Consider the following 12,595-nt stretch of genomic DNA (forward strand, 5'->3'; position numbering starts at 1 on the left):
TCATCATAGGCGAATTCCTTGACCCAAGTGTCAGTTTGGAAGCTTCCTGGGCAGTTGACACCTTGCAGAATGACTGTGCCACTTGGCCAATCTCGCCCAGCGCAGGTAGCCTTCATCAGTTTTGACCTTCAGCGCAGGTAAAAGGAGGAGCAGTTTGACATTCAGCGCAGATGCTCAGTGGAGCAGCTGACATGATCCAGAAATAGCCTGTTTTTGAGTGTTTTCAGGTGGAGAACTGATTTTCAGTGCTGTGGTTTGCAGACATTGTTCCTCTAAGGGTAAGAACAACATGTTTAGGGACTTTGGATCCCTCAGATTATTGACATTTCATGCTCCATGCCGTTAGGCACAAAAATGTCTATAACAAGACCGAGACGTAAACTAACACTGTGGATATATAAACCGTCACGGTGGAGATAAACCCAGTAACAGACATACAAAGTGAGAAGAAAGAGATAGACAGAGAGGTGCGTTCCTGGCCGCGAAAACAGAGCAGCTGCTGAGTTAATCTTCATCAGTTTTGTGAGGCTCGTCCATTGCTGGACCTTTAAGCTTCTTTGAATCCTCCGTGTCCGAGTGCAACATCCTCTGAACCGGCTCACTAGGGCCAGCATCATCCTCCTGAATTGGTCGCCTCAAGTCGACTCTGGGAACTTGCATGTCGACCCTTGGCACCGTCAGGTCTTCCAGACGCCCCCTTAGATTGCTGCAATGCTCCACGGTGACCGAAACGATGAGGGTTGTCCAGCGTACAGGGGATCCGATAACGAACAGCCGGGTGCTCCACATGACCGCAATCCTGAGTTTCACCTCTGCCTCTTACATTGCTGCGTCCGACAAGCCTGCTCGGAAGTCTGTTCTGCTCTGAGGTAATTTCCACTGAGGAGGAAGGCGAAATGTCAGGCCTCTGAGTGGCAGAACGGCCCCTACAACCGCCTCTGCGACTGCTCATCCTGAGACTCTCTCTTGGCATCCAACAATTGCCTCCCGAAGCAGAATTCCCCTGAGAAACCTTGCACTGGGCCAGAGAATGTTCTGTCTCTGCCAGCACCTGCTCGATCCGCTTGAAAGAATGCAGAAAAGCGGCTTGGGGTTCAAACTTAACAAGATCCATTCTCCTCGACTGCTGCTGCGCATTGAATGGCGCCTGTACAAGACTTGACATTCCAACGACATCACCCTCCGCGAAAAATGGCGTCTGAACCTGACTTATCCACCCGATTGCTTCACCTTCCGACAGATTTATTGAGCCTGCGTACTGGTATGTCGTGGCTCGTTCGGGCTGACGGCTACCCTGTGACGAGCCACATTCCCCTCACGTGTCATAAACACCCGTATCCAGGAGAGGGAGGTCTTTTTGCACCAAAGAGATGCAATTTTTTTTGAGTTGAGCATTTTCAACCATATCCAGTGAGCCTGAGAAATAAGGTGTCGACTGTGTCACACCTTGATTTTCCAGCCGATCTGCTACCTGGTTTGCTGTTCTCCTTACATGATGGAAGGTTATATTGTGGGGAGTATGGAGCTTTTCCTCCAGGGATTCCAGACGGCTTAGCAACCTCCAACTTTTTGCAATCTTTACAGCTTTGGCTCGAGCCTGTATTTTTTTGGCCGCCTCTATGAGTATGAGAGAGTCACCTTCAACTTCAAGGGGGGAGAGGTTATGATGTTCAGCTAGACAGATTCCTTTCCATATTCCTTCCAGTTCTGCCACGTTGTTGGTATTTTTTCCTATTGTGCCAAAATATAAGTGTATTGCTTCCCCTGTATGTCGTCTAATGACCCCGCCGAAGCCTGCAGGGCCAGGGTTGCCTTTGGCAGATCCGTCGAAGTTCAGCTTGTAGGAGTTGAATGCAGGAGGGGACCAGGAGGATGGAGAGGCGGATCTGATGGATGGTTTGGTGTTTACCTTGACTAAGGACTTGAGGTCAAGATTCCATTCCTTCAGAATACTGCGTTCTTGCTGGATCTCGGGCATGTCAGTGTCATTCCAGACTCTGATGGCCAGGGTTTCCTATATGTTTTCTTTGAGGATAATCCAAAGATCATCTATGGATCGGTATGAGTTATTGAAGATTCGATGGTTGCACTCTTTCCATAGTGTCCAGTACAGAAAGCCAGGAATGATGCTCCACAGAGAGTTGAGAATCCGGCATTTGAACGACTTTTTGGCCCAGTTCCTTATGTTTTCCGTGACGTCCGCCTGTCTAGGGTTTGCTCTCATATTGCATTTTTCTACTTTCTCCCAGATTTGTTTTGCTAATGGGCATTCTTCCATTAGATGACTGATAGTTTCACTATTAATGTTGCAGTTTGGGCATCTGGATGGTCCGATAAATCCTCTTTTTATCAAGTTGTCCCAAGTGAGAATGCGTTTTTTGCTTAATATCCATAAGAAGGTGGAGATCTTGGGCCATAGCCCTGTGTGCCATACTTGTTCCCAGATTTGATCTTTGTCCGCCTGGAGATTGGAATAGCGCAGATGATGAGCTTCTTTAGTGGTGAAAGTGCCCCTGGTTGTGTAGCCCCATCGTAGTTTATCCTGCTGATTGGAATGGCGGATTTTCCTTTCAATGAGTTCCTGATCAATATCTGTATACGTTTCTCCCTGCCAGTCTATTTGCCAGTGTCGCGCCGGTTTCCATGTCTGAAAGTCATGATGTGGAGATGGCTGCCAGAACTGGTGTACCTGAGTGATGCTTGCTTGCTTCATTTTAGCCTGCCAAAGAGGTTTGTGGAACAAATTTGCAAGTTTGGGGAGCTGCTGCCATGAGTCCTCCCAGAATCTGGCAGCTGTTCCTGAATGAATTTCCCAAAAGCTATGTTCTTGTATGAAGCTGCTCTGAGTTTTTGCATTTTTCCAGATGAGTGAACCTTGCGCTGTAGGATTGATTCTGATGAGGTCACTCCAACTGCTGCCTCTGGCGTATTTTGCTTGCCATAATTGAGCCCATGGGGTGTTTGGCTTGGAGACCCAGTTCCACCATATTCTAGCTCCCATTGTGTTGTTTCTTTGAAGCGGATCCCGAAGTCCTAGCCCTCCTTATGATTTGGTTTTACAAACCTCTGTCCATTTGACAAGAGCCCATTTCCGATTCAGGCTAGTGGATCCCCAGAGGAAGTTGCGTTGTAGATTGCGTATAGCCTTCAGAACCCCTTTTGGAGCTGCCAAGATGGAGAAAAGATAGAGCGGCATTGCTTGTAGTACTGATTTAATGAGGACGAGCCTGCCTGCTAAATTTAAAGCCCAGAAAGTCCAGGATGAGAGCTTTGATTCAAGTTTGTCCAGAAGTGACCTCCAGGACACTTGCTTGATTGTTGAATCGGAAAGGGGAGCTCCCAGATATTTAGAAGGCAGGTGGGAAATTGTGAATCCCGAAGTTCGAGCAATATTCCTTTGCGTGGAGGGGGGAGTATTGAAGAAGAAGAGTTGAGATTTTGCAGTGTTAATGGATGTGCCAGAGGCTTCAGAGAAGAGGGATAGGAGAGATTTGAATACAGAGGCTTCTTTTGCGGAAGGATGCCCAAAGAGCATAGTATCATCAACGAATTGATGATGTGTCTGAGGGGTTCGGCCGTGGAGAGAGATTCCTTTGAGAGCTTGGGAGGAAACTGCTGATTTGAGGAGCCTGCTTAGTCCTTCAGCCATTAAAACGAAGAGGAAAGGTGAAAGAGGATCCCCTTGCCTAATGCCATGCGAGGGGTGGAAGGGAGGAGAAGGAGATCCATTCAGTAAGACAGAGAAACTTGGAGATGTGATTAGGTTCATGATCCATCTGGTCCAGGTAGCATTAAAGCCAAAAGCTAAGAGCATTTTATGAATGTAATTCCAGCTAAGTTTGTCGAAGGCTTTGGAAAGGTCTAGCTTGAGAAGCATACCTGGTTTTTTGAGAAGCTTTAGAGAGTGCATGACTTCATTTGAGAGAATTATTCCATCCATGATCTGCCGTCCCTCGACATACCCCGTCTGTTCTGGAGAGATGAGCAGGGGGAGGAGCGGTTTGAGTCGGTTTGCAATAACCTTTGAAATGAGTTTGTAAATCACATTGCATAGCGCTATTGGTCTGTACTTCTCAGGTTTGCTTGAAGCCGCTTCTTTAGGTACCAAGGCTACGAAGGTTGAGTTGAGGGTCGGGAGGACCCAGTGCATGCTGCGTGATTCTTCCACTAGATCCCATACTTCAACTTTGATGAGCTCCCAAAATTCATGAAAGAAGTTGGCTGTGAATCCATCTGGCCCTGGAGCTTTGCCATCTTTGAGTTGGGCCATGGCTTCTTCTACTTCCTTTGGTGAAACGGGTTGGAGTAGTTGATTGTTGTGGTCCTCATTGATAATTTTAGGAATGTGTTGCGTGATAGCCTGGATTGCCTCATCCCGATTGCCATCAGGTTCCTTTAGAATGTCCTTGAAGTAGCCTGTAAATTCTTTTTCCATGTCTTCATGAACCTCTATTCTTTCACCCTGTTGATTGTTGACAAAGGTGATTTTGTTGTGCATGCACCGTTGTATGGTGGTTTTGTGGAAGAATTTTTTTTTTTCTCCTTCTTTAAGCCAGCTTATTCGAGATTTTTGCCTCCATAAAATTTCCTCTTGTTTTTGACGCTCTTCTATCTGATTCTAGAGGCTCTGCTCCTGTTGAAGTTGTTCTTCTGTGCGGCCTTCCACAATGAATTTTTGTTGTAGTACTTTCATTTGCTGTTCCAGTTTTTGTCTGCTCTCCTGTATGTTGCCAAAATGAGTTCGGTTCCATATTTTAAGAACTTGTTTCAGATGTTTTAACTTTTGTTGAAACTGATACATCTTGGCTCCCGCAGGCGGTATGTAAGATGTCCAGGCTTGATTGACTACATCCTTTAACTTGATGTTTGTGAGCCAAAAGGCTTCGAATCGAAAGGGTCGATTGCAGCCGTTGCCTGGTCTTGACCAATGAAGCAAAATTGGCCAGTGATCTGAGCCGCTTTGGGGAATGATTGAGGCGCTAAAATCTGCTCCAAGGTGGATCGCATTGTCTGAGATTAAAAATCGATCTAGCCTTGAGGCAATGTGGTGAGCACCTTTACGCTTGTTGGGCCAGGTAAAAATGCCATTGGAGGTGGTGATGTCCATGAGCTGATTGTTTTGTAAGAATTTCTTGAAGCCACTGCTATCACTGTCGAGTCGGGTTCTACCCCCTTGTTTTTCTTCCATGGATTTTATGATATTGAAATCGCCTCCTCCAATCCATAAGGGGAAGTGTCTATTTGCATTGAGGAGGGAGATCGTATCCAGGAGATCCAATTTTTTCTGAATTGACTGCGGGAAGTATACATTGGTTAGGTGCCCGTGGATGTTGGTGCCGATGAGGTGGAAAGTAGCTTGAATAAGATGAAGAGTGGCATGAAAATTGTCAAGTGTTACAATCTGTGGGTTCCATAAAATGGCCAGACCGCCTGATGCCCCTGAAGCATCTACTGAAACTGAACTATTGCCTGCCCATATTTTGTTGCTGAGTCTGTCTATCATTGTGTTGCTGCTTTTTGTTTCTTGAAGAAAGACTATTGTTGGTTTTTCTTGCATAATCAGGTTTTTGATCATTCTGTGTTTAGAGGGACTGTTGAGTCCTCTTACATTCCAGGAGATGAGCTTCATGGAGATTGGGTTTTGGGTTTGTAGAACTTTGTCAACTTAGGGAATTTCCCTGAATCCATAAGTATTTCCCCTACTATTATTGTTCTCTGAAGGTCTGTTTTTCGGCCCCTTTTCTTTGTATCTTTAAGGATCTTTTTTCCTTCCCAGTGACTGCCTCCTTGAATGCCCAGGCTTTTATGGTGCTACACCCTGGACAGAACTCCTTCAAGTTTATCTATTTTCCAGGGGGGGATTGAGTCGTACTCTTTTTGCTTGCATGCTGTCTCCAGTTTAGAGATGTCAAGCTTGGAGATGTCAAACTCTTCTAGATTTACATCTTCCCGATCTTCCTCCATAACAATTGGAATGTTGTGGTCCACCTCCACTGCATTTTCATGAAGACTCAAGGCTAGTGCTGCGTCAAGATCCATATCTGATGCGATTTGATTTTCATTCATCATGGTTTTCCCCTTGGAAGGGATTAGGGGTCCGAGATATGAAACAGATTTGGTTTTCTCCATTGAGGGTGTATCTGCAGAGTTGGAAGAGGCTGGGTCAGAGGATATTAAGGTGATGGAGCGGTTGAAGGAGGGCGAAGTGGGGATCGGTTGATCTGGGGATTCAGAGTTGGGACTGTTTGGAATATCTTGTGAGGCTAGGACAGAGAAGCGGTTCTGGGGGTTCGCCTTGAGGGCTTGGTCTGGAATAGCTTGGTTTTTCTTGGCATGCCGGCGGCGGGTGGGGACTTTGGTAAAACCATCTTGGTCCTTGTTTGCATCATTAGAAGGAGCCAGGGGCTGTACATTTAAGGGGCAATCACGGAAGAGGTGGCCGTGCTCATGACATTTTCTGCAGCGAAAAGGGATATGCTCATAATCTAAGGGTTGCTTCCATTCAAAGTCATCGTGAAAGAGACTTACCGTGTCTGCAAGGGTCTTGGTTAGGTGCATCTTGACACAGATCCTGGTGTAGGAGGTGTATTTGCGTGTCTTTGTTTCGGTTGCAACTTTGATGAAGGTCTCCAGCTTGTTGCCGATGTCTGCCAGCGTTTCTTCTTTCCAATATTCCACAGGAAGTGAGTACATTCTTATCCATACAGGGGCCCAACTGAAGTCTTCTTTGTCAGGGTTGAATCGTGGCTTCCATTTCGTTAGATACAAACCTGAGGAGTTAAAGAAGTACGGGCCGCCTTCAAATATCCTTGTTTTGTCCTCGAGACAGTTGAAGATGGCTGTGAAGAAGCCCTTTGTACCAAGCTGCAACGTCACTTGTCCTTTGGGCTTCCATTTTGAGGCTATCCATCCTTGTAAGGCTTTTTCTGTGGGCCAGAATCCCAAAAACTTTCCGATGAGAGCATAATCCTGCATGTATTGGATTTCCCCATTGATGCGGTGGCTTGGCAGTTTAACCTTGATCGATTCTGCTGCTTTTGGTATACAAGTGGCTGAGGTCACTTTTGTCTTAGATGATTCCGCATTGGTATGCTTATCATTGCTTTCGATGGCCTCTTCATTCCGAGCTGAGTGCATCTTTTCTTTCTGCGTCCTTTGCTGGTCTTTTTCAGGTTCCGGATTTGTGTCTGCGGGGTGCAGAGTCACAGGCTTTCGCGTATTGTCAGATGAGGGCGTGTCCTTTGGAGGGGAGGTGGATCTCTCCCCTCCTGCAACTGGTACCATTGGCGGCCGTCAGTAGAGGAACCTGCAGCGGCTATGGCAGGTCCGTTCAGCGGCGGCTAGGGTATTTTGTCGTTCGTTGTTGAATCGCTTCAAAGCACATTTTTTATCCATATAATTATTAATATTATTAACTAATAATTATTAATTATTAATGATATTAAATTTAAAATATAATATTCTTTAATCATAATAATAATTAATAATATTTAATATTTAATATGATTAGCTGTATTGAATATAGATTAATAACTATTATTAATCATAATAATAATAACAATAATATTTTTTTATAATAGTTATTTTTTAATATTGTTATTATTATATATTTATCAATAATAGCATCATTAATATTATATCTATATCCTTAATATATATCGATGATTTTGAACCACATTTAATATTGTGGTTGTGCATTTGATTGATATATGCATATTTGTGTATAACAACCACATTTATTCATGTTGTTGTGTTACTCATAATATATAAATTGAAGAAATAAAATAATTAAATTATTAACATTATATCTAATATTCAAATGCAAACTATGATTTTGTGTTTTGTTTTTCATCATGCAACAATATAATTCTTGATTTGATAACTATGTTACATATATTATATTTCTAATATAAAAATATTTATTATATAATTTTAAATTTGTAAATTCAATCATTTAAAATTACAATGTATAGACTTTTAATGAATTTTTACATATCTAAATGTGATATCAACAATTATAATAAAAAAATTATTTGTTTATTTTAGAATTAAGTTTTCAAATTTTAATTTAAAAATTAATAATTTTTATATGAAACTATGGATTTCACCTTCAAAAACTATTTTGTAATATTTTTTATAGCATTCACAAATAAAAAATTAAGATATATATTATTACCATTTATGCATTTTATATTTTTTTATATAGGTACTAAGAAATATATTAAAAGTAGTGATGCCTTGTATATTTTTTTAAATAGTTGAAAAAATTTATGCTGAAATAAAAGAAACGTATATATTTAACTCACATTTATATAATAATTGAAAATAAAAATTTTATGACTTTTTTATTGTTTGTGTGTGTGTGTATAGATATAGATATAGTATTTTGATATTTATTTGACTATAGTTTTTTATCAAGCATTTAATTTATATGGATAATATAGTTTTACCCACTTTTAATCAAATGTAATAGTTAACACTGTTATTTTAACCATTTAGTTGATAAGGCTGCTATATTTTTACCTATTTTTAATTAAATTTCATATAAAATGAATACGAAAGCCCCATAAAGTGACTAATTAGACTATTGGATACCAAATGCAAGGATGTTACTTGTACTTACTTTATACACCAATAACGATGACAAATAGAATAATTAAACTACGTCATATTTACATGAATACGCAAGCGACATCTTTATATCAATTTCAAATTCCAAGAATATCCCAAAATATGATGATCAACAAAATGATGAATTGTCTAACTAGCTAGATTGTAAGCTCTTCCTAGAATTTGTAATTCACATATGTTCAAAAGATATAGACATATTCTACTCTCTTTTTTTACACTCTATTTATTGATTGATCAGCATAGATCCATTTAGTTGTCATTCTTCCCTTTTGAGCTAATATCGTATTCTACAACACAAATACTATCTGTTTCCTTGTGTTTATGTTCTTGGCTTTTTATGTGTTTATCTTTCTTCTATCAAACTGCATTACCACATGAAGGACACTTTTAAGACATTTTTTAAGACAAGAAATCTTGTCTTAAAAAGCCACTTCTTATTTTAGTTATTTTACTTTAAAATTTAATATAATAGAATTTTCTTAAATATAAAAATTTAAGACAAAAAGAGTTTGAGACAAAAATAACTTTAAACAAAAATTTATATTTAAGAAAAAAACAGTTTAAGAAAAAAATATTTGAATACAAAACTTTATATTTAAGACAAAAATAATTTCAGAAAAAAATATTTTGGGACAAAATATTATATTGAAGACAAAAGTAGTTTAAGAAAAAAATTATATTTTGGACAAACAACTCGTATCTAACTGGTATTTCGACTATAACTCGTATCTCGAAAGCAATCGTTGAAGGTAATGGGCGATGCACTAATGTATCAGCCGAGAAGATAATCAGATGATCCTCGAAAGGATCCACTACACCCAAGGCAATTAATAGATATGTCTTTTGGGATGGGCATGACTAGAGGACTTCCAGCGTCGACATAGCTCCAGATGATTGCACGAACTCGTCTACTATACTCTATGTATTGGCAGCTCTGTTAGAAGCTGCATTATGGTGTAATGGTCCTTTTGGGATCCTGGTAGTGCCCTCAAATTTAGGTTGAGGTATCTGTAAAGGACTATTTGGTGTCATAAGAGGCTCAAAATATACTTTGGTTTTAGACTCGGTAGCTGACGAAGTGGAAAGTTTGTCGTATTGATGCAACCGGGTTTGCAGGTTGATATTGGAGGGGTTAACCTCATCATAGTTCATCACAAGGATTTGGTAGTCACCAGGATGAGAAAAATGGGGGACGTGCACTACTTAACCTGGGTGGGGTTGAGAAGAAACAAATTCTTGCTAAGGGAAATGATTTGTGAGCACCGCCGGTTCAGATGGTGCAATATTCTGAGGTCATTGTTATTGGCCCTCAATTTTGGTCTATTTTTTCTTAAGGAAACTTAATTAATCCTTATATTTTCCATCAATTTTCCATCACATCCATCTCATTTTGATGTATTTTATGCATATTCAGGTGTGTATTTTTGATTTTGCAATTTCTAGAAGTTTTTATGAAAATTTAGTTTCAAGTGCAATTTTGGACTGAATGAGAAATTCCCGTACTAGCTATATGGATGACATATTTGCAGGACACTTGGGCTCAAGCTGGATGTATGAATGGAAAGCCTGGGACTAGGACTGAGCTAACTCCACTTGGTTCGGTCAGAAAAAGATTTATTAGGCCCATTCAAGGCTGGTCAAACATGACTAGTCACGAGAAAATCCCTAGGAAATAGGGCAGTTTTGAGATTTTATGGGATTGACCATATTTCTTGGGATGAATTAGATGAGTTCGACCCGAATAGGTTGATATGAGTAGATATTAGTGTTAGATATAATATATATCAGTTTGTTTCACAAAATCTCTATTTAAGGCCAAGACTTTGATGGCTTATATATGTAAATTTTGTATAATTTTATGTTGAGACACTTTGGAGTTCGAAGCTAATTTGAGGAACCTGTTTCATTTCAATTTTTTGTTCATGCTGGGTTGATTTACTAAAGTTGTTGTAGCTAAGATTTCTTCAAGTGTGTAAGGCAAGGGTGGAGGGCCCCCCACACCAAGCTAAGTGCACTTCTTGGTTCAATTTTCATAGTTTTCATAGATTAGTTCTTGTTTCAAATGTATTTAGACGTGTGATGATTTCTGAATGAATATTGGTTTAATTATAATCTAAATATGAAGGGACAAACAAGAATTTAAGTTAAATTCCCCTTCTATTTGATCTTGAACTAAAACTAAATTTCATTCTCCATTTCTTATTTAAAGTTATTTCAACATTTCTGGTTTGAAGCAATGGTGATTGTGATATAGTAGGATTGTGAAGTAGGACAATATGGACCTCCTTAGTTAGGAGCCTCTTCTTTTACATCTTTTTCCATCATAAACCATTGTTAATTAGTGCTCTCAGATTTATCTTCATGAAACTAGTATTGTAGTGAGGGACAACCTGGTTCTCCTAAGTTAAGAGCCTCTTCCCTCATATATTACATAAATGAATTAGAAATTGTTAAAATGGGTTTATATTTGCAATATGTACTTCTTTAAATCTTCAAATTTTACCTTCTAAAGTTGATTATATCTAATGTCCATATACTGTGGATTTGCCTCCAAGTTTTACAAACCTGGATTGATAATAAAATACTTGTGTTAATTTAGTGAATAAATTAGCCCAACAATTGTTGACCTCAACAAGATGCTTAGCTTCCCACATTTTGCACATCTAGGATAAAAGAGGACATTGATATGTATAGTGGCCATGTACACTACAACATGCACAAGGCTTGTTTGTACAAATAGCCTTGTTCTTCTTGGGTTCGCCACCCAGTTGTTGGTTGTTGGTGTTAGGTTGGATCCTCTGGGGTTTACTAGGCTGTGACCTTGGTTACCCTTGTTACCGTTCCCCTTATTCTTTTTCGTCGAATTTTGGGGATTGGTATAAGTCTATTGTGCAAACACCTTGCCCTGAGGGGACCTTGGTTGTTGGGGCTGAGGATTCATGGGATGTTGTGGCGCTAATGCTTTAGCGGCTCGAGCACTAGGCTATGCATAAGAAGAACCAAAAGTTTGGTAAATGGGCTAGGGCCCTAGACACATGTTAATAGTAGTAGGAGCATAAATCTTGGAGGAAATCGTGCCTCCATGTGGATAGCCATAACTCTACTAAGGATATGGCAAGGAGTGTGAAGGGATCCAATGATACTATCTGTAGTGTGAGATAGCCCCGCTGAATTAGAACTTCCAGGACAAGGGAGGTCTGGAATGACAGTATAAATATAACTAGATTATGCATAAATCAGATCATATCTCCAAGTGGTCTCAAGAACTTCTTCCTCAATCTGAGGAAAATATGACGTGACATCTTCCCCAAATGGGGGATAAAAGGCCTTTAAGAAACCAATCTAGATAGGCACGGTCTTCGAAAGGCATGGAACGACATGTTCTCCTCCTTTGATGCCAGTCTTGAGCATAGTGAGAAAGGCCTGTGGCGGAGGACTAATCGAATGTGGTCAATAGCGCAGTACCAATTTCGTACCGGAAAGGTAACTGGAAATATCAAAGGAACAGTTTTGCATGTGTCGTGAAAATGAAATGAGGGGAAGAAGGATGTTCTACATAGCATTTTGTAGCATCCCCAATGTGTGTTCATTGGAAGAGCCAAAGACGAATGGAGTCATCGGTTATGGAGTTGGACAAACACCAGATGTGGAAGGATCAAACATGGTTGGTAGGATCCTCTCCATGAATACCATCAAACTTTTGGATGTATGAGGGAAGCTTAGTTAGCATAGAGGGCCAACCAACATCGTGATCTATGGGGTCATTTATAAACTGGTTAAGATCCGATAGACTCAACCCAACCATAAAGGGGAGCATAGGGGCTGTTAGAATGGTTCCTGAGACTATTCCTTCTCATGTGACCACCGAGATGGAAATGCAGTCAACACCATTTTGGGTTCCTACACTAGTTGTGGGTCCAAACATGGTGACGATATGTGGTGAGGCAGCTTTGGAAACAGATGA

The 12,595-nt window shown here is 40.5% G+C and overlaps 1 protein-coding gene across 1 annotated transcript; it reads right to left on the minus strand.

Moving 5' to 3' along the window:
• Positions 1-4,618: 4,618 nt before the first annotated feature.
• LOC149145783 (uncharacterized) lies at positions 4,619-5,503 on the minus strand. Its single transcript, XM_089452558.1, has one exon. The coding sequence runs from the start codon at positions 5,501-5,503 to the stop codon at positions 4,619-4,621; it is 885 nt and encodes a 294-aa protein (XP_089308684.1).
• Positions 5,504-12,595: the final 7,092 nt, after the last annotated feature.

The sequence above is a fragment of the Pinus tabuliformis genome, chromosome X (assembly GCF_031772625.1).
Source record: "Pinus tabuliformis cultivar Carrire ecotype Pingquan chromosome X, CPIR1, whole genome shotgun sequence".
Taxonomy (NCBI): domain Eukaryota; kingdom Viridiplantae; phylum Streptophyta; class Pinopsida; order Pinales; family Pinaceae; genus Pinus; species Pinus tabuliformis.